This window comes from Pelodiscus sinensis, chromosome 5, assembly GCF_049634645.1.
Source record: "Pelodiscus sinensis isolate JC-2024 chromosome 5, ASM4963464v1, whole genome shotgun sequence".
In the NCBI taxonomy this organism is placed as follows: Eukaryota; Metazoa; Chordata; order Testudines; family Trionychidae; genus Pelodiscus; species Pelodiscus sinensis.
In genome coordinates, this window is record NC_134715.1 from 133,237,125 (window position 1) to 133,259,432 (window position 22,308).

General features: G+C 44.5%; 1 protein-coding gene across 6 annotated transcripts in view; it reads right to left on the reverse strand.

The window, feature by feature from the left end:
* Positions 1–6,080: 6,080 nt before the first annotated feature.
* Positions 6,081–22,308, reverse strand: part of ZNF638 (zinc finger protein 638) — an 82,262-nt gene continuing 66,034 nt past the window's right edge. For 4 of the 6 annotated variants that reach the window (XM_075931067.1, XM_075931064.1, XM_075931066.1 and 1 more), the window contains 7 exons: positions 22,084–22,149; positions 18,213–19,365; positions 17,956–18,018; positions 13,464–13,817; positions 11,499–11,591; positions 7,654–7,772; positions 6,081–6,390 (listed from right to left, as the gene is read on the reverse strand). In XM_075931067.1, coding sequence (XP_075787182.1) covers positions 6,319–6,390; positions 7,654–7,772; positions 11,499–11,591; positions 13,464–13,817; positions 17,956–18,018; positions 18,213–19,365; positions 22,084–22,149 — 1,920 coding nt within the window. In that variant the 3' untranslated portion in view covers positions 6,081–6,318. The remainder of the gene's footprint in view (positions 6,391–7,653; positions 7,773–11,498; positions 11,592–13,463; positions 13,818–17,955; positions 18,019–18,212; positions 19,366–22,083; positions 22,150–22,308) is intronic. The other 2 variants (XM_075931068.1, XM_075931065.1) reach the window with 2 other exon arrangements.

Consider the following 22,308-nt stretch of genomic DNA (forward strand, 5'->3'; position numbering starts at 1 on the left):
GAGGCCTGGGCCCCGCACAGGAGGCGCCTCTGTCTTGCGGACCCCGAGATTCGCCTGGCGTCAACACCGCTTGCTTACAAAACCGCTGGCGATGGCAGGAAATCGATTGGAGTGTGGCCGGTGCGCTCACATTTCCGTGTGTAAAGCGGCGTGTGTGTATGAAACGTTGCTGGGGTCCTTGGGCCTGTTTCTGTGCATAAGAACATGAGATTAGCCAGACGGGATCCGACCGAAGGTCCATCCAGTGCCCAGTGTCCTGTCTGCCCACAGCGGCCAATGCCAGGGGCCCCAGAGGGAGGGAACCGAACAGGGAATCCTCACGCGATCCCTCCCCTGTCGCCCATTCCCAGACAAACAGAGGCCAGGGACACCATTCCTACCCAGCCTGGCTAATAGCCATTGATGGACCTCGCCTCCATGAATTTATCTAGTTCCTTTTTCAACCCTGTTAAAGTCCCTGGTCTTCACAACATCCCCTGGCAAGGAGTTCCACAGGTTGGCCATGTGATGTATGAAGAAATAATACCTCTCTCCACTGCCTCATCTCCCCCCAGCCCTTGTCAAGCAAACTTCTGTCAGAGATGTATGGATCCCACTGCCTCAGGATCAGAGCCCTTCAGACCTGTTATCCCCATTTCACAGGAAGAGAACTGAGGCACCGAGTGATTAAGGGACAGATTTTTAAAGGAAGGGAACTACCTAAATACCTTTTAAAAAATCTGGGCTTAAGTGACCTGCCCAGGGTTACTCCGGGAATCTGTAGCGGAGCAGCCATGTCTCCCACATCCCAGCCTAGTGCTCTAAGGAGTTCCACAGGTTGGCTGTGTGCTGCGTGCAGAAATACATCCTCTGGTTTGTTTTAAACCTGCTCCCTATTAATCTTTGTCCTGGGTTTTCCAGGGATGAATCCGGGGCCTGGCAGCCCTAGTGCTGATGCTGCACTTAGCATCTGAGGCTTCTGGAAGTTATTGCTCTACAGCAGATCGGAAGGGTCCCAACAGATCCGTTGTCGACATTCCGGGACCCGTGATTTGAACCGGTGCTGCTGGTGGTCCGATGGCTCACGATCACCCCCCCCCCAGCTCCCTGACTCCCCACAATTCCCTAACCCGCTCATCCTCTGGCAGAGGATTCCCACATTGCTTAAGGAGCGGGAGAACCTGGCTCCTTGCATGATGCTCGGAGAAGGGCTTGCTACAGGCACCACGTCGCAGCGAGGGAAACTGAGGCATGGAGCAGTGAGGGGAGATGCACAAGGGGACCACGACGGCAGAGAAGCCGGCTCCTGCCTCCAACCATTCTGCCTTCGGCACAAGAGCGTGCAAGCTGGCTCCGGGGTCTCCACATTCAACAGCACAGCAGAGCGTTTTGGGGGAATGCTCCCTTGCTGGGAATCTCTTTCCCTCGGCTCCCCCACAACCTGAATTTTCTGCCTGGGGGCCTGATCGTGACCCTCTCAGAGGACACCAACACCCGGCACTGGCCAAGTATCTTTACTGTACAGTTGGGGAAACTGAGGCACGAAGGGATCAAATGACTAGTTCAGCAGCAAAGCCGAGCCCTGAACCCAAGAGCCCTGAGGCCCAAGGCAACGCTCTGTCTGCTAGCTTGCCCTGCCTCCCTTCCCCGGGGCCGTCTCCCGTGGGCACCACACGGGGCCCTGGCTTAGAGTTTGACACAGGGTGAAAGGGGCATAAAACCAATGAAAGCAAAGTGACTCTGATACCCTGCGCACCGCACGAGGCCTGAACTACATGGCTACAAACAGCCAGGGGGAGAGAGGAGACCCAAGCCCCAGGGCCGGATCCAGGCAAGCCGGGGGCCGCATTTGGCCTGGGGGCTGTAGGCTCCCCATCCCTGCGAGGCCCCTCCCTGCCGTTCCGGTCCATGCCCTGCTGCAGAGCGAGAACAGATTTTGAGATCGAAGGGGCGGTTCTCTAGCCTGATCTCTCCAGGCCGTTATATTTCCCCCGTTATACCTCTACTGAGCCCTGCCCCTTGCATCTGGCTAAAACAGCTTCCCGAAAAGCCGCCAGGCAGCCGGGGCCTGCGGGGACGGAGAACCCACCGCTCCCTGGGGACTTGGGTCCTGCAGGCCGGCAAGAGCCTGTGTCATCCCCATTGTGGGAGTGGCCACTGCACATCACTGACCTTCGCTCCTGGCCCCGTTATCCATGTGCGACACAGAGAAACTGAGGCACGGAGCTGAAACGTGGTTTCCCTGCACTGCTGCGGCTGAAGCAAGGGGTTTGGCTGCCCGAAGTTCCCTGCTCCCAGGTCTGTGGGGCTGGGGCTGGGGCTGGGGCCAGAGACGGGGCTGCTCCTGGTGCCCCCTGACTCCTTGTTCCTCCCTCCCATCCCCCCGTTCCTCCCTCACTGCCCTTTGGCTCTGAGCCCCCTGCCAGCTTCCCCCCCCCTCCGCTCAGGGTCCCACGTTACTCCCCCGCTCTCCCCCAGCCCTCCCTGCAAACCTTGGGTGCTGGCAGCGGCTTCCCTTTGCCCCAGGCGGGGACTCTCAGCCAGCCCCATGGGCTCCCCTCCCCACAAGGGGAGGACCCGCTGCTTGGGAGCTGGGCTCGGAGTCCCAGCAATGTGAGGCAGCAGGACGGGGGCTCTGCACTAGGAGAGCAGTAAAAAGGGATAGAGAATAAGACAGAGAATCTTGTAGTGCCGCTCTCTAAATCCATGGGGTGCCCACAGCTTGAATCCCACGTGCAGATGTGGTCGCTTCATCTCCGAAAGGATACACAGTACTGGCATTGGAAAAGGGTCAGAAAAGGGCAACAAATGAGGAGGGGTTTGGAACAGGCCCCATGTGAAGAGAGATTAAAAAGACTGGGACTCTTCAGTTTTTGAAAAGGGGAGATAGGAGAGAGGTCTATAAAATCATGACAGGTGTGGAAAAAGTGAATAAGGAAAAGTGATGGACTTGGTCCCATAAGAAGAGGGGTCAGCAAATGAAATTAATAGGCAGCAAGTTTAAATCAAACAAAAGGACATTTTTCTTCACACAGCCCGCAGCCAACCTGTGGAACTCCTTGCCTGAGGATGCTGTGAAGGCCAGGACTTCTACAGGGTTCAAAAAAGAACTAGATAAATCCATGGAGGTTAGGTCCATTAATGGCTATTAGCCAGGATGGATAGGAATGGTGTCCCTCACCTGTTTGTCTGCAAGTTGGTGACAGGGGAGGGATTACATGGTTCCCTGTTCTGTTCTCTCCCTCTGGGGCACCTGGCATTGGCCACTGTGGGCAGAGAGGACACTGGGCTAGGTGGACCTTTAGTCTGACCCAGAGTGGCCGTTCTCATGTGCCACAGTGGCACCCAGCCAAACAAGTGCCCATGACCACAATATGGGTGCATACGACAAAACCCACTCCGCTCACGGATGGAAGATCTTAGAGGGACCCCTCCTGGCTGCTGGCCACATACCTAGGGCTCTGCCTCTGCCCCCAGTTTGGCCCGCTTACCCGTCTGTGCCCCTCCCTCCCAGAACCACGGCTTGAGGAAGCAGCAGTGGGGCTAGACCCAGCTTTGCCACTGACCGGTATGATCCAGGCCCCGTACTTCCCCCTCCCAGGGCTTCTGTTTCTTGTCTGTTTCGCCTGGGATCTCTGGACGGGGGCTGGCTCTGGGTGTCAGTACCAGCGCAGTGGCTGGCAGGGGCTCCACGCCAGGACAGCAACCCTCTGAAAGAGCCCCTAACAAGGGGTTTAACAACCGTTCACAGAACCACTCAGGCCTGGATCCTAGGAGAGGATCCACACAGATGTCAGTGGGACTCAGAGCAGCTGCCCCCCTGGCTGCTCTGCGTCTGTTGGTAGGACCCTGGGAGCCGGGACCGCATGTATTGTTCAGGTTCAAAAGCAGGCGCCCATTTATAGCGGGGAGAGGGAGCAATTATTGGAGCAAGCCGCCAAGGGAAGGGGCAGGTTCTCCAACTCTGGATGGCTTTAGCTCAAGAGTGGCAGCCTCAGGTGGGGGCAGGAGACGACGTCAGAGATTGAGAGAGGAAGGCCACTGCCCTCGAGTCATCTAAGTGATTTATAGTCGCACATGAGGAACACACCCAATGATTTCAATGGAAGACCTGCGTACTGTTGGAGGCTTGCATGGTATGGATGGATTTGTACAAGCAGGTCACCCCTGGGGGTCTAGCTACTGTATTGGGCCAGGGTGGGTCCTTCAAATTTATACGTCATTATCCCTCATCGTGCTCAGGATTTTATACAGCGACTTTGCGGAGTTGCTTTCAAACTGCACAACTTGTTTACTCCGTACGATAATTCTAGGAGAGGTTTCCAAAGGCATAGAAGGGAGGCTGGCAGCCATCTCTCCACGTAAGTCAGGTGGACCTTTGGATGTCTCTCCTTTGAGATCTTTTGTAACTTGGATTTGTAAAAAGAACCCTACGTTTTGCACCTGCTTCTTTTCTATTCTTAATATATTGGACTTTTTAAAAAACTCAACTCATTTCAGGGCATGATCCTCTCGCAGAAGTCTACAATTCACTTTTTAAAAAAAAATCACCCGCTTAAAAGTTACAGATGCGGAACAAAATTTTCAACTGAAAACAGTTTGGTATGGTTTATCCCTGTAATGGCAGGGAGCAGCTTTTGAAAACTGGGTTCAAAAGTTGCAGAGGGAAACATTTGCCATTCAGAATTTTTATAAATGCTTCAACTTCCACCTATCGTAAACCGTTTGCTATATCCACTTCTGTCAACGCTTGAAAACAAGCTCTTTGTTTCTGAAAACTTTTGGCCAACTTCTGCCCTGTTACACATGTGTCCCCTCCGCCATGCCCACTGATTTCAGTGCACAGACGTAATTTAGGGAAGAATTTGGCTTCCTTTTCCAACAGAGAATGTATCCTTCAGTAAAATGGAATCATTCCCACAGTGAAGGATCTGGTGTTCTCCCTGGAGCCATACTTTTGAGGGAGCCTGAGTTTCATAGGAGTACATGGATCTCCTCCCCCATTTCCCCAAAGGAATATGCATTTGCAAGTGTCCAGTGGGCCAGACTGCTACTTGGTGTTCTATCACCCTAACAGCTCGGCCTTGGATCTTTCTTAGGCAGACGCCATTATACTAAACATATCTGTACCAATAATACAATGCAACTTCCACCAAATCTTTGTTTTGACCAGTGGGAGCTCATATTCATCTCACCGGCAGGACAAGGTTTCTCCACAATGCTATCCATCCAACATTTATGGCTGTTAAAGAGGGTCTGAAAACAAAATTTCAGGTAGCAATCTAGGTGAAAGGAACACACTGAAAACAAGGCTGAATTCTGATAGTCAGATATATGCTGGGGGGACTGAGGGGGAAAGAGGTAACAAAAATGCCTGAGGTAAGTATAAGACGAAGCCAAACACTTCCAGACAGACTGCTGAATGTTCTGCCTGCTTTACCCAAAGGCCTTGCTATTTTCTTCCATGAGATAATGTAACACCTTTTTGCTCAGATAACTCAGCATTAACTGTGGGGAATAAACATTATACCTGGCAAATTTAGGGCCAAATACTGTTGCCACTGACCGCAATAACAAAACCGCACTGATTCCAAAAGTGTGGGATCGGGTCATTAGAACACAGGAAACAGTGAGCAACTGATTTTTCCATTCTGTGGCCAAACTGAACACTTAAAAATGAACTGATTTTCTTTTTCCAATCACTGTTGAAATTCTCTGGCTTTTCTTGCTCAAACAAACAACTGAAAAAATTCTGTGTGTGAGAGACAAAGATATTTTGTTTCAGATATCAACTCAAAATGAACTATTTTGACATTTCCACAATTTTTCTTTACCGTTTTTTCAACTGAAATTATGTATCAAGTTATATCTGAATTAATAAATAATTTTAATGCCTTTGAAAAATGTATTTTGATGAATGTGCTGTACTTGAAGGACAATTCGCCCATCTCTACATAATACATGTGAAGTTTGACGTTTCAAACACTAAGATCTTCAAAGCAGCACGAAGTGTGGATGTCTGAAAGAGGTTCCATAAAACCTCTACAGAGATGTAAGTAAATTAGCAGACATGAAATTACACCAAACACAACCACATGGTATTAACTATACAGTAAGAACATTTATTTCAACACTTAAGAGATCTCTCTCAAGACAGATTTGCTATAGAAATCAAAACCAGCATACACTTTTTCTTCTCTCTGTTTTTGTCTAACAAACTTAAATTTATACAACATCAAATTTGTTTCTGAAACAAAGTTACAAATTAAATCATAAACAAAAGACACAAAATTTACTGGACCCTAAATTCAATTTTTAAAGAATTCTCTCCTCCTCGGATCACCTTGAACTAAGTTCTTCCCCCTCATTTTCTTCCTCATCTCCTCCATCCTTTTGCTTGGCCATGAATTTCTGCGGGGGAAAAAAAGATTTTAAAACATCTTATTTTGTAGCCAATGACAAGTCACCACTGTACATACAGTAAACTTCCGATAATCCGGCACTTTTAGGACCCAGGGGGTGCCAGATTATCAAATATGCCGGACTATCAGAAGGGGGGGGGCTACGAGGGGTCTGGAATGGGGTGGGAGGGGATGCCACCCCAGACCCCTCATAGCCCCCCCTTACGATAGTCCGGCTCTGCCCCAGGCGTCCCTGATTCAGCCGCTGCTGGTCAGTTTCAGCAGCAGCTGAATCGGGGATGCCTGCAATAGAGCAGCTGGGGTGCTGCCAGGTTGGTCCTGCAGCACCAACCCGGCAGCACTCCAGCTGCTCTGCCCCAGGCGTCCCCGATTCAGCTGCTGGTCAGTTTCAGCAGCAGCTGAATGGGGGAAGCCTGTCCGGCTGCCCCAGCACTTCCGGGTTCCTGATGGTGCCGGACCATCAGGAGTCCCAGAGCATTGGATGCCGGACTAATGGAGTTTTACTGTACTTTATTCTCATGGCAGGATAGGCACCAGGTTCTAAATATTATGCATGGTTTAATACGGAACATCCAGAAGCCAGCCAATGCCTGATATTGATTAGATCAGATCCCCACCAACTTTGCCAGTTAATTTTACCTAGTGTCTCTCAACTTCAGGTCTGCTCGTAAAATGCACTTACCAATGCTTTTCTAACTTTCCTACAGCACACACTTGCACTACTGGGGAGATGATGTAACTGACTCCTAAATACATTTTCTGATAGTCAAATTAGTATTTTAGTTACACATACAGCCATTTGAATTAGTCTGGAGCCTTGATGAATCAACATTTGGCAAGGCTAGGCTCTTAGGTCTGTCAATGAACATGGAGATTTGTCAAAAGGTAGCACAAAAATTAATATCCTTTTTACCCAGGAAGGTGTGGCAGGGATTCCCCAGCATTTAACTCAGTGGCCAAGGTTATTAAGGGGTTAATTGTATTTCTTTAATTTAAATAGTATCCCCTTGAAGTTATAAACGTGATTTTATTTGATCTATAGACCACAAACATGACAGTTAAATTATTTTAAAAAATCAATTTGCATCTATCTGCAACTTGTTTACAAACTATTGTTTACATCTAGAACACACATTGTTTTAGCAAAACCACTACCTGAGGTAACTGGCAGTCGACAGACCAAAACAGATTTTAAAGTATCTCACATGCATTGTTACTTATGGTTTAAAGGGAAAGAAGCAAAAACGGTTACCTCCATATTCTGCTGATGACGCAGTGTCTTACAATGATTTTTCATAGACATTTCATCTGCGTAGAAGAGCGAGCAGATCTGACAGAAGTACCCAGCCTTTGGAACAAGAAAATCTAAATCTTTAAAAAAAAGAGAGAGAGAGAGAGAGAGAGAGAGTGTTTAACAATGCTTCAATGACTCAATTACATGATTACTTACCAGTTAAATTTAGTGTGTGCCTCTGGCCGCTTGATAGGGCTGGAAGAAATTACCAACTCATCACCCACACACTAACCCCAACAACTAAACCATTATCTATTGAAGTATTCCAGCACACACAAGACTAACCCATTCTGTATCACAGACAGAACAGGAGGAGTGGAGGTTACACTAGTTCCCAAGGCCCATGAAATGGTAAGAAATTATGGGAGCTAGATCCAGATAGTCCTGGCAAGTGACTTTCTCGGCCTGCTGCAAAGGAAGATGAAAATCTTCATGGTCACTGCCAACTACCTGACCTAGGGATGTAAAAGACTAGTCGATTAGTCAACTACCTGATAAGCCTAGGGCTTGAGTCGACGACTCGCATTTCTCCCTCCCTCTTGCTGCCTCTAAATCAGAGGCAGCAAGAGGGTGGGGGGAAGCAGGAGCTGGTGCTGGGGGGGAACTGGCTTAAAAGCTGGTTCCCCTCAGCACTGTCTCCACGGTGTGGAGGGGGAGCAGAGGGAGGGGAGGCAGACGCAAAGAGGCACTGCCTTTTAAATGTAGCAAGAGCCACCCAACTCTTACTACATTAAAAGGTAGAGGCGCAGCACGGGACTGCAGCTCTTACTACACTTAAAAAACAAAGCAGCGGCCGGGGCTGCTTCAGTCCTGGCTCGTGCCATATCCTGGACCTACCCCCACAGGGGCTCTGCAGTTTAAATGTAGGAGGAGCTGGGCTAGAGCGGCCCCTTATCGACTAATTATGTACTCAATACAAATAGTATCAACTACACGATTAGTCATTTACTTGCTACTTAAAATCCTTGACCTGACCTAGGGGGAAGAATTCCTTCCCAATGTGAGAATCAGCCAGCTAAGCACACAAAAGAAAAGCTCAGTGCCATCTCTGGGCACTATCCCACCCTTCTAGTGCCCCATCGCCAATGAATCAGCAGCAAGACACCGAGGAAAACTCGGAATATGTTGTGGTTTTGAGGGAGGAACCTTTCCTGACCCCCCTGAAGCATAAGCTTTAGGAATAGATGTAAGGTATAATTTGTAATTATGTGCCTTGTTAGGCTTTGCATCACACTGCTCTCCCTAAACATAATATTCTTCATACTCTAGATCAAGAACAATTTTATACAGCCATCAAACAGGGATTCCAATTTCCTAATAAATTCCTTTTCCCTGTGCATGTACTTGCTTCCCAAATCCAGTCGTTTTAAAAATTACTTGCACCAAGTACACACCAGGAACAAAATAGTATCATTAAGCACAATAATTGTGTATACTAAAATTTATGGGTTCTCTTAATACTGACTGTTTTCAATGGAATCTATTCTTCCCTTTAAAAAAATTTATTGTTTGCTCATTTTATTGCAGAGTTTGCCACTTTCCTAGGCATCAACAACACTCCCTTTTAACAGGTCTTTCAAAAACCTACTTCTGACCATCAATACTTTAATTTTCTGCAATTCATTCAGTTTGAACTGTGAAAAGTAGTCAATTTATGAGGAAATTTCAATAATTTCACTTCTTGGAAATAAAAGCGGTCAGGAATATATTTGAATCAACAATTTTTAAAACGATTTCTATTGTTAGTTTTAAAAATACATCAACATATTAGGTCTAAGGTCAAATTTCTAAGAGTGCCTAAGTGACTTCAGAGCTCAAATTCCATTTTTGAAAGTCACACAGCTAGAACCCCAAGTTGCATTAAACGTTAACACAACTAAGTCTCCTGAGCGCCTAACTTTTGAAAAATGTAGCCTCAAGCTACATGACTGTGTCGGTCTAATTTTATCCCACTATTAAGATCACAAATTTCTACTCTAATTAAATGTGAGTCAGATTTCAGTGAAGATTGAATCCAGATGTCCATGGTAAGTCTTGTTACTTATTGCCATCCAACTGTGATTGCAGGAAACAGTTTTAAACATGTGGTTAAAATCAATTAGAAGATTTTTTGCACTGAGAATTTGGGAACTGGAAGATTAAATAAACCTTTAATATGGTACTAAATCCAAAATTAATCCCAAATTAATGGTTTTAAATTTTACAACAGGCTTTCATAATTCTTCCACCATTTCTTTTCTCAGCATGAGGTATTTGGTATATTTAAAAACACTTCTTCTCAAGATCATCTCATCTGAAGAAGTAGGTTTTTTCCACAAAAGCTCATGATATATATATATATATATATATATATATATTTTTGGTTAGTCCCGAAAGTGCCACTGTTTTCGAAGTTCAGCCTAACACGTCTACCCCTCTGAGTATTTGGTGTATGTAAGAATGCCAACTCGCCCACAGGCATATAGGTCTCTACACAAATGGGGTATAGAACAGTTTTCACAGAAAGAGCACCGTAAGTTAACAAATCATGATTAAAGACCAAATCTTCCTCAAATGCTCAACCATTCAAAGTTTTAATTAAATAATTAATAGTAAAGAAAGAGGTAAGCTGGAGTTCCGGTGTTGAGTGTGGCAGTTCAGAACATAGCAAAGCAGTGAAGACAATTATAGACCAGGGAGAGCAGGAGCCATCAAGAAAAGGGAGACATTCAGATGTGAACACACCTTTGATAACTAAGGGTACGTCTAGACTACATGCCTCTGGCGACAGAGGCATGTAGATTAGGCTACCCGACAGAGTAAAATGAAGCGGCGATTTAAATAATCGCCGCTTCATTTAAATTTACATGGCTGCCGCGCTGAGCCGACAAACAGCTGATCAGCTGTTTGTCGGCTCAGCGCGATAGTCTGGACGCTCCCCTGCCGACATCAAAGGGAGTTGTCGACAACCCAGGTATGCCTATTTTTGCAGATGAAGATGCAGATACCAATTTTATATGCACGCAGGGCTCTACATATCAAGTCATATTAACAAAACACAAAGGAAATTACACACACACAAATCTTTTAAGGAATTGTTAAATGCAATTCTGCAAAAGACATTCTCAAACACGCCCAAAAAGAATTCCTCTCTGCAAGCTTCTCTCTTTTGCCAACAAAGCTGGTCCAATAAAAGATACTCTCTCACCCATCTTGCATCTCTAATAAACTACTTAAGACCAACATGGCTACAATAAGGCTATTAACACAATTAATCAACTATGGCAATCACAGACTAAGATGATCAAAAAGCGATAAGCATCACAAAGGTCAGTTGGCACAGCCATCTCAACTCTAGCATTCAGAAAGCCTTAAACCCCTCCAGTTGTCCCAGAGCCGCCAACCACGGCAAGCACAAAGGCTTGGAGACAGGCCCCTCTAACTTGTCCAGGGACCTGGCAATTCTGTCAGCCCCCCTTTATGAGCTCCACTGTCTAAGCCTCGGTTAAACAGTCCCTTAGGCCAAGTCAGCTGGCACGCATCAGCCATGGGTGTCTAACTGCAGCGTGGTGATACAGAGCAAAACATCTTAGCAAACCATTCACAGCAACTAGAAGTAAACCTTGTACAATGCTGAATTATCTCACAAGTGTATACAAAGTCTTTCTATCCATCAGAATCATATGTTTATCCAGCACATTCATGCCTATGTTTTATTTGCAATCATGCAAAAAGTGATCATAGTAGTAAATACCTTCATTATAGGAACAAAGAAACAAGTTTTGGGAGGATTTAGAACTTTAAGCCAAGATTTTAGATTTTACCTTTTGGGGTGCTTGGTGTCTTGGATTTATCTGCTGATGAATCCACTTTTCTTCGTTTAGACTCTGGTTCTGTATCTCCTGATCCAAATTCATCTGTTAAAGCCATAAAACAGACTTTACTTTGAAGCAAACACCAGGTCTATGACTGACTGCTTTTGATACTGTTTGGCCTGGTCAAGTCAAAGTTTTATTTTTTTTATTTAAATAGACATAGGGATTGTATCACCAGATGAACTTAAAATTACACACTACAGACAAAAGAAGCACTCAACTGCTCTCAATTTTTCCCTTGTAGAGTCATCAGCTCAGAATTAACTGATTCCAGCGCCAACCATGTGATCAAGTCTCACCTTCTACATTGCACGTGCCACAGAACTTCCATGAACTGATTCCTATTTTAAGTCCAATATCTGTGACTGAACTAGATTATATCGTTTAGGGAAAAAAAAAACCATTTAAAATTCTCCAGTGAAATACCTAGATAAGTTGTTCCAATGGTTAAATTACTCTGATGGCTGAAAGTCTGCACTTTATTTCTAGTCTGAATTTGTCTAGCTTTGACTTGAAGCCATCAGAGCTCATTGTGCCTTTGTCTGTATCAAATTTCAGTTCCTGATGTAGGTACTGACGCCTGTGCCCTCACAGAAATGAAGAAGTTAGGAGGACATGCAGACTGCTGCAACGTGCATTTCAATCTATTGAAATATAAACATATGTTACAGTATAACCAGCTGACATGCTGCTCAATACTGAATTTTTAAAAATACTGCACGTCAACTTCTTTCATTTGGATTGGAGAAACGGGCTGCATCTTGCAGACAGTAAGGGTCTGTGGAAAGAGTTTCCTGGGTCAGTTGGTCTAAGGCGGGAGTGGACAAGATCTGGCTGGTTCTCCTGGAACCCTCAGGCACAGAGCAGCCAGCCATTTCAAAGCAGCCCCATGCCACTGTAAGCAGCTGATAGCTCCCTGTGGCTTCTGGCACCCCAGTCCCTCTCCCCTTAAGTACGTGCCCTGTGTCACCATCCCCTCTTGCCCCAGGTCACCATTCAAACCCTCTGCACCCTCCCTCCCAGACCCGGGAGCCAATCCAACACCCCCACTTCCCAAGCGAAAATCCTCTCCTGCACCCATAACCCCACCCAGATCTTGCACCCCAAGGCCCTACCCCAGATCACAACCCCCCTCCCTCATCCAAACTCCTTCTCAGACCCCACATTCTCTCCTCACCCCAATCCCCTACCACGAGCTCCCTTCTGTATCCAGCCTCTGTCCCAGACCCACTCCATGGAAACATGTGACCCTTGACTACTTACAAAATCTTAGAGTAGCCTCCCATCAAAAATTTTTGCCCACCCCTGGGTCCAAGGTAATACCAAAACATTTGCTTCTGGAGACATGCAAATTGAGATGTTCTCCTGACCTAGAAAATGGGTGATTTGATGTGATTCATGTGATCTCATACTGTGAATCTGCAGAAGCACTGTCGTGAATGAGAACAGAATCAAGGAACAACTTTCTAAAGGCTAGATAGACTATAGGAACACAAGTAAGTACTGACTTTCCGTATCTCCTCATGGCTTGAAACTTTCCAGCCTAGGATGAATTGCTGAAAAACCTGTCAAATGCGAATTTGTTCAATTTGAACGTTGGGCCAGAGACTAGAAGGCAAATTGTACCTAGGAGTGTGGGGTCTGTGGAAAACAAGTTGGGAACGTTATACATCAGTATCCTAAGGACTGTTCTTGAATTCTAGCTATGGAAATTCTATCCTGTTGTGTAATGCATATACACCTAAGCCATCCCAAAAAACCTGAAAGGGCAACATTAAAAACAAAAAAAACAAGGCAGCAACTAAAATCTTCCATTAAGCAAACAGCTGCAACTTCCTTTTAGGATGAAAATGGATGAAATTCCAATAAAAAAAAGTAGCAGCAAGATGGCAAATCTCTAGATCAGCACCTTACCTTTCACAGTTTTTTCAGAAGATTGTGAAGGCATCTCACAGCAGCCTTCTTGCTTTACATCTACCTCAGGCAGCAGACTTGCATTTAGAGCAGGTAATACAGATTTTGTATCTGGTTCTTTAACAGTTGCAGTCTGACTGTCTTCACTCAAACTATGTGATTCTGGAGTAGTTAAGGTACCTTTTCCTATTTTCTCCTTGTTGGATTCAGATGTTGAGCCTTCCACTAATTCTGTTTTATCTGCTTCCTCCTTAGTATCTTTGTCACACTTTTCTTGCTCTGTTTCAGCAGGTGTTTCAGGTGGTGGAACAACTGGTCTTTTCCTAGGTCTACCTCTTTTGCCTGGGGTTTTCACTACATAAATACATAAAGAATTAATTCATTTATCATGCATCAGAAAGCATTTCTTCACATTTACCAATACTTCTAAAATAACAAGTAAAAATTTTAAGCAGTTAGCAATTTTTTTAAAAAAGCTTTTCATATGTGCAAGTAACTTTTGGAAATGTGGTTCTCCCAGAAAATGAGAGGAAATATTTTTCCCCACGTTTTGCTGATATTACACAAATTGTTTTCATACAAATGTAAATCTGAGATAAGTCTTTACTTTAGATGTATATAGAAATCAGAGTCTAAAAGAAAACAGACTTTAGAGAACATTCTCTGCATGTGTGACATGTACAGACTTATGGGACTGCTACAAAAACCCATAGGATGTGAAAAATATAATTATTCCTTTTGGACTAGCCAAAATGACACTTAAGTGATGCTTACTGATTAGACTAACTGAAAACTTAAAAAGTTCCCCATTGTAATTATGAAGTTTTGAGGCCTCTTCAATTTTTCCCCATATGCACATACCTGCTCTGTCTCCATTAGCAGTATATGTACGGTGACCATATTTTCTGAATCAAAAATAGGGACACATTAGCCATGTTCCTGACCCCTTAGGTCCCGCCCACCCACCACAGGAAACCCCACCCCGGGGGGGGGGGGGGGGGGGGGGAGAGTACTTCCAGGGTCAAGAGACACACATACCTGGAAAGGTGTCATGTCACCCCTCTAAGAACTCCTCCCATCATCCTCTATCAATAGGGATGGGTCTGGGCAGTATAGGACCCCCCCAATGCAACTATACTGTAATAGCATTGGCCCAGACTTAGGGTCCCATGACACTGCTGTACTAGGGGTCCAATCTCAATTCAAGATGAGATCCAGGATCCGAGACCTATTACTTCGCAATGTAGATGCAACCCTATTTGACCCAGGGTCTGGGAGTCATCCAGAACTATCCCACAATTTCATGGGACAACTTCCTTAGCCCTCTTAACCAATGGTGCTTATCGGTTCCAATTAACTGGTTATCAGAGGGGGCTGGAGCAGCTCCCCACCTGCTGTGGGCAGGGGGCTGCTCCAGCGCTGCAGAGGGCCCACTGCAAACAGAGGTGGGGTAGCCCCTGTCTCTGGGAAACCCGAGGGCCCCTCAAGCAGGGACTGAGCCAGTGTCCAGAGCAGCCTCTCGCCGTAGGGAGTCCAGCTTGCTGTGGGCAGGGGCTGCTCTAGAGGGGGCTGAGAGCTATTAGCAGCCCCATTGTGACCTAACATTAACCGGTGAATTGACAAATGGAATTTACATCCCTAAGGAGATGGACTGCAACTGCATTTTTGAGGTTACTGTAAAACTATCAAGCATGTTCCGTTTCTACAAGCCAGATTGACAATACTGAACTACCCATGGCAATCATGGGGCAGAGAAGACCATGTCACTAACCCTCCCTACCACTGCTTGAAAAGTACATTTCCCATGGAAGTATATGGGCTATTTTACATGTAAAGCTACTGAGAAATGTATATGTCAATCCCATGATTACAATGCCTACATTATGTAAATACCTAATAATTGCCAAATGAGACCTAGGGACATTAACTAGCGATTAATTTACTAGTCAAGTAGTGGATGGAATTTCCATTGACTACCTAACTAGTCAATAAGCACTTCTGCGTCCCGCCTTTGAAATGTACAAGAGCCCCAGCGGGTAGCCAACTAGTCCTTTACATCCCTAATGAGACCACGTCCCAACCTCCTTCCAAAGCACCGGATACCATTTAAACTGTAAGATGGGATTGGATCTAAAGCAATCTGTTGATATTACCCAAGAAGATCCAGTTCACATTTAGTCATCCTTCAAAAATATAAGGGACCAATCAGCAAAAGCCCCACTGCCTGGTAGAGGCGATCTTTGAAGAAAATCGGAGAGACTTTGAATTTACTTCTTCTGACAGCAGCGCTTTCTCTCACTGGACATGGGGTATTTAGCAAAGGTTTCACTTTGTGTGTCAGAATAACTCACACATGCATTGTCACAGCTAACTCCATTCAGCTAGACAATGTGCAGCCCAAAGACAAAATAACAAACCCCTTGAAACTGGAAATCGAAACATCTCAGCTCTCCACAGAGCTCACAAAGGGCTTGCACACCCAGAGACACAAGTCATAACAACCCTTTCTGTAGAGAGATGATACATCCTGCCTCTCTGCGGACACGCCAAGTGTTTCACATGGCATCTTAACACGCTGTATAAATCATCAACTGCTTGGACGAGGAAGACTCACAAAGAGTTTGTCCATCTTCCACACTGGAATGACATGGGCTATGCCTAGATGACGGAGTTTTATTGCTCTTTTGCAAAAGATGTCGGAAGAGCAGATGTGTCCCATGGAAAAACTCCATAGTCCAGTCGTAGCCATGGTGATTTCACTGCTGTGGTAACAGATCCAATCTCTCAGTGGGCTCTTGTGGGGCAGCAGGGAGCCTGCAGTGGTCTCTCGAGAGGGGAAGAGGTCAGGGGTGCCTCTGTTTCAGTGGTTCTCGAATTTTTTGGCCCATGGCCTCTCTGGCTCACTGTAAATCTTTCCCTGGACCGCCCCCATTGAAAATGGAAACTCACCATTAATTACATAATCATGCCTGAACCATTTTGCTAGTGCTGCAGCTAGTGAGAATGGTAAATTATTAAACAGATTAAGCGTTTTAACTCTGATATTTAAAATGAAGTTTGATAAACTAAGTAAAATATTCATTTATGTCCAACAAGAAAGCTTTCAATGTTTTCTTTATGGCAGAAGTAGGCAACCTTCTTTGGGTTGAGGGCCACTGACCCACAGAAAAATCAGGTGGGGACCACGCAAGTGAGAAACAAAAAAACTTCTCCCCAAACCCCCAAATCTCACTGGGTGGCCCCCAACTCAGACACCTCACCCCTCAGGTGCTCCACAGGGCAAGGGGAAGGACGACTGAGGTTCAGGGCTTCCCATAGGCCAGATTTGTTTTTCTGGTGAATGTTATGGACACCCTTAGGTTCAGAGGTGAAGACAAAAATGAGGGGTTCAGTGTGTGGGACAGAGTTCCCAGTGAATGGGATAGGGATGGGGGAGCAGGATCTGGGAGGGAGGTTAGGTGCAGAAGCAGTCTGGGAGTAGGGTGTCTGGCCGGGGGAGGGTGTAAGGTGTCTGACCATGGGGAAGGAGCAGGGAGGGGTGCAGTGTGTGGTCAGGAGGGAGGATGCAGGAGCAACGGTGAATACAGGAGCAGGGTGGAGGTAGGGGTGTCTGGCCAGGAGGGAAGGTGCAGGAGGAACTTGGGATAGGGATTACACCTCCCTGGTCTGGCACCCTCAGGACCTGACTAGTCCCAGGTAAGGGATTTTTCCAGACCAGGGAAGGTCATTTCAGGCTCCCTGCTGCCGCCCCCCCCCCTCCGCCCCCCCCACTGGGCTTCCTGGCACCCTGTCTCCCAGCTGAGCCCCGCATCAGTTCCTTGCACCTACCCTTACTGCCCAACTGAGCCCTGCGCCTGGGTTCCCAGTGCCTCCCCCGCAGCCCAGCTGAGCCCCGTGCCTGGCTTCCTGGTGCTAACCCCTTGCAAATCACTTGTTTACCGGTGGTCCCAACAGGCACTGCCTCTGGCTGCTCCTATTGAGCAGGAAGTGTCCATGACTCCTATTCCCCTAGCGAGGGAGGGGGAAGGGAAACAGCCATGCACAGCTGCATGTAGAGTCTTGGGACATTTCAATGCTTCACAGGGACACTGAGATAGGAGATTAAAAATTGGGACTGTCACGGATTTTCCAGGACAGATGGTCAGCCTAAGTATATGTCCAGAGGACTATTAACTGCACATAGACCAAGTACAATCAGGGTTTAATCCATAGATCCTTCCGCTCTGGACATCCATATTTCTATCCTAACTTCAGGCCAGAAGTGGAGAAAATAAATCCAAGATGAAGCATCAGTATCAAATGTATCAGCACTGATTTGAGAGAAAACGCAGCAGTACTTGACTGACAATATGCATTAGCACTGGTATGAACCATTCATTTTCCTTGCAACTTTATTTACATTTTATAAAGATCTCCCTGCTCAGCTCTTGCCCTTTTTTTGGTCTGAACTTGATTACAAATGCTTCTGTCCATTTCTGGCTCTACTTCCTACCTGGAGGCTGCTGCTTGTTCTTAGTTTGTGTCTCCATTTCATGTGCTTTTCTCAGGCTTAGCTCTGTAATTAAAGATTATATTTAATATCTACACTTTTAGATAGTTTGTTTCTTCCTTTCACTGATACAATATCCAGTTATCTGCCCAAACAGATACTGGCTACTAGTAAGTGCCTTATGACCACAGTTTTACATGTCCCTCATATTCTTTATGAACATATTTTAAAATGCATCTGTAAACTGTATCAGTTCCTACCTGCAGACTGATCAATTTCAGTTTCTCCTCTGATCTCTGTTTCACTTGTTTTGTTCAAAATTTCAGTTGTTTCTGTCTTCTCTGTATGAGTGGCAAGTGCCCCTCTATCTGTCTCCTGTGTGTCTGCTACCAGAGTCTCATTTTCTACTTCCTTTGTGTTAGCTTCAAGAGTCTTCTTTTCTTCTGATCTTGAGTTTTCAATATCCTCCTCCTCTTCTGGCCCTGTATCTGCCAGAATTTCCATTTCTTCTGGTCCTGCAACTGCAACAATATCCTCTTCTTCTGGGCCTGCAATTGCAACAATATCTTCCTCCTCCAGATTTGTGACTATGAAAGTATTTTCTTCTTCCTCTTCATCCTCCTCCCCAACTTCATCTACCGTGACGAAGTTCAATTCCTCTTTTAAACGGTTGAAATCGGCCAAAAAGTCTTCGTCATCTTCAGTAACTTCATCTAACGTTACTAGAGGCTGATCATCACCGTCTTCCTGTATTTCATCTACTGTCACTAAAGTACTAGGGTCTTCAGGCAGCTGAGAAGAAATAAAGTCTCCAGGATCCTCAATAGACCTTCTATCATCCCTTTCCTTAGGTTTTAAGGTCTCCTCAATATTCAAATCTGAAGGCTCATTTAAAGGTATTTCTTCAACTTCTCCTATTTCATCCACAGTTACTAAGGGTTCTGCTTTCAGGAGATCTTGCTCCTCATAAATTGAGCTGGAGACATCTTTAAGTTCATCATGTGAAAAAAAGTCTTCCTGCTCAGATATTTCATCTAGAGTAACAAGCGATTGTGGGTCTTTAACTGCTTCTGCAATCAGCTCCTCTTCATTTACTTCATCCACGGTAACTAGACCCTGTGGGTCTGTTATTGCTTCTAAATTAGAGTCTCCTAGCACCAGTGCAGTCGCCTCCTCCTCTTCTCCAATCTCATCCAAAGTGACAAAGGATAATTCGCTCTCAGCAACATGTTCTATGCAGCTTTTACCTTTCTTCCTCTTCGAAACAGGCTCAAAGGTAGAGCTGTTTTTAGCAGAGTCTTTTCTCTTTCCCCGTGGTGGATTTCGCCTGACTGGAACAGGAGAGTCTGTCTCTTCTACCACCTCATCCACAGTAACAAACTCATCCAAGTTAAATGGGAAAAGCTCTTCTTCCTGTGGAATGTAAAACTATGAATTTAGTAAGCAAAGTACAGCAATACTATGTTTGTCATCCACATTTTAACACAGAGCATGAAAATTGATTTTTATTTTTATGAGTGAATGTAGTGCTTGTAAAAGGTATCTGTAGGATGAAATTGACAATTTCAATAGCTCAAAGATGTACCATATGCTAATGGACAAATCTCACTGAAATCAAATGCATTTTGCTGTGTATAGGTAGCACAAAACATTATGTAAATGGATACCTATCCATAGAAATATATACAAAAGAATTCATGTAAAGAAGAGTAATTTGCTTAATTTATTGCAAGTTTATTCTTCACTGACATTTCAACTCTGAAGAGGTACAAGAATGCAGAAACCTTAAATTTTCTAAAAATCATACATGGATACGTTTGATTTTTTAAATATATACAGAATTAGTGTACATTTTAACTTTTCCCCCCTGACTTTGCAAGAACACAACTGCAATCCAATACCTCTTCAAATGATGTCAGCACTTGGATGAATGAAACAACATTTGACGTAACAGGTAAGGTAGGCCTCAAACTGTCCACTCTGTTAGTTTTGTCTTTTTCCTTCAGTCCTTTTACCTTGTATATCCCATTTTCTCCTTCCATTCTTATATTCTTAGGTTTTGATATCTGAAGTGTGGTACACATCTACTCTAACTCCAGCATACACACCAATATAACTGGTGAGGTTTTTTTCCCCCTGTATCCCCCTCAACTGGTCATTTCTCCCATCAATAACCACAGCCATTCTTTGCTGGGGATAATTGTTTTCATAGGAAACATGACAGGATTCAGGTTTGTGAATGCCTTGAGTGGAAAAAGGAGGAAACAGTGAGTTAATGGCACATGCAGCTCTGAAAAGGTGGGGTAGGATGTTGGGTTTTGATTTTCACTAAATGGTTTATAAAACAATTATTTTCTACTGATTTTAAAAAGATGTAAATAGATGGTGGATATTTTGGGCTAATTTAGAATTCTGTTTGCTCGAAAATGGTTACGCCATTTTCACAGCAGTAAGAAACTGAAAACTGCTTATTTGAGATTCAAGTCTATTTTGATCCATAACTTTTTTCACTGCAAACCTAGTAAGTTCAGAAGAGCCCTTATATGAAGGCACTTTATCACTAGTGATAAAATGAAATCAAGAAGGCAACAGTGTTATGTTGAAAGTGTTATGTAAGTAAAAAAAGATTCCATCCTCCTGGCTCCAAATTTGGCATCAAATGTGCTGTATAAGCAAAAAAAGAAAATCGGTGAATTCTGCCAAAGCTGTCATTATGCTAACTTTGACAGTTGCACATGGAGAGTTGAAAACTTGTTCATAGAACAAGTTAGGCCCAAAGCAACTTGACTATCTCTTCCCTATCAAACACCATAGCTATGAAAAGACCATTATGTCTTATTTTTTGGAAGACCTGGCAAAAATCTCATTACCAGCACAAAGAACTGACCGACCTGTAATGTCACATGTCATTTTAAGAAAGGAAAAGATAATACTGTCACTTTCTTACATGACTTCTTTGGAACTTGTAATTATTGTAGCTCATTGTTTCAAATTTTGCAGGCAATAAGCACTAAAAACTAGTGATGTTAGGAAGCGGGTAATTTGGTAATTGTGTAGCCAACTAAAATTTGGTGTTTACAGGATTAACCAATAAGTGGTTCTGCATTTAAAGAAGCTTCAGAGCCAAGCAGGCAGGCAGGCAAGTTCAGTCCCAACTTGCATCGGGTCTGACAACTACCCCTGCTGAGGCTGTTAATTTAAAGGATTTAAATTTTTAACGTAGCGGTAGGAAGGTTTTAAAAAGTATAAATCAACAGCCACTAATTTGTAACTGGATTTTCCACATCTACGGTGTATTTTTCAATTTGCAGCATCTATATTAATCTTAGTGATTATTTTAGCACAGCTCTGGAAATAGTGTCAATCAAAATCTATTTTACCACAAGCAAGGGAAGCACCTAGTATTGAACAAGTGCGACTTCTCCCCTCTCATCACCTTCCTGCCAACTCTTCCCCCTTTCCCAAACAATATGAAACAGAGGGACAATCATAAATTTAGGCTTCTTCAACTCAGCTGCCTTTAAAAACTATGATAGAGATGTAGCCGTGTTAGTCTGGTGTAGCTGAAACAAAATACAGGACTATGTAGCACTTTAAAGACTAACAAGAAAGTGCTACATAGTCCTGTATTTTGTTTTAAAAACTATAAAAGCCTATCCCTGCTAACCCCTTATTTCAATCAATGGTACAACAGGAATGTAAATATTCTCTCTCCAGCAGAGAGAACACAAATTATTTTTTATGGGAGAGACACTGTAATTATGGCTGGTTTTAAACCTCCCATCACACCAGTTATTTGAGAGAGGAGCTGGGACGATTGTCTCTGTCATTCTTATCCCATATCTCATCACCAGTATTGCAAGGAAAAGAACTAAGGCAAATTTTGACTCCTTTTTGAAGCAGGCAAAATCTGGGACCTAAACATTACCATATTCAAAGCAAGTTAAGCTTTTTATATTCATGAAACAGGAAACCAAGGTTTTCTTTTCCCAAGATGGACACACTTTACAAACAACTAATAAAAAGTATAAAAAACTGTATCCTGAAAAATCCATTAAAACCCACTAAGCAGGAGCTCTGAAGAGATGAAGTAAGTTTAGCCTTAAAATCGTTATTGTATTGGGTCCTTACCTCTTTTGGTTTTACACTGTCACTAGAGCCAGTTTTAGAATTCCTACTAATTCGGCCAGCGGGAACCTGCAAAATTAGACAAAAATTTAATGAAACAAGTTAGCCAATCAATCACTTGTCAGAAACAACTTTTTCCCTTAATGAAGTTCTCTTTAAATAGTCCAGATGAGGCATTTGATTAGATGACTGGCAAGTACAGAACTAAGCCAACCACCAACTCTAAGT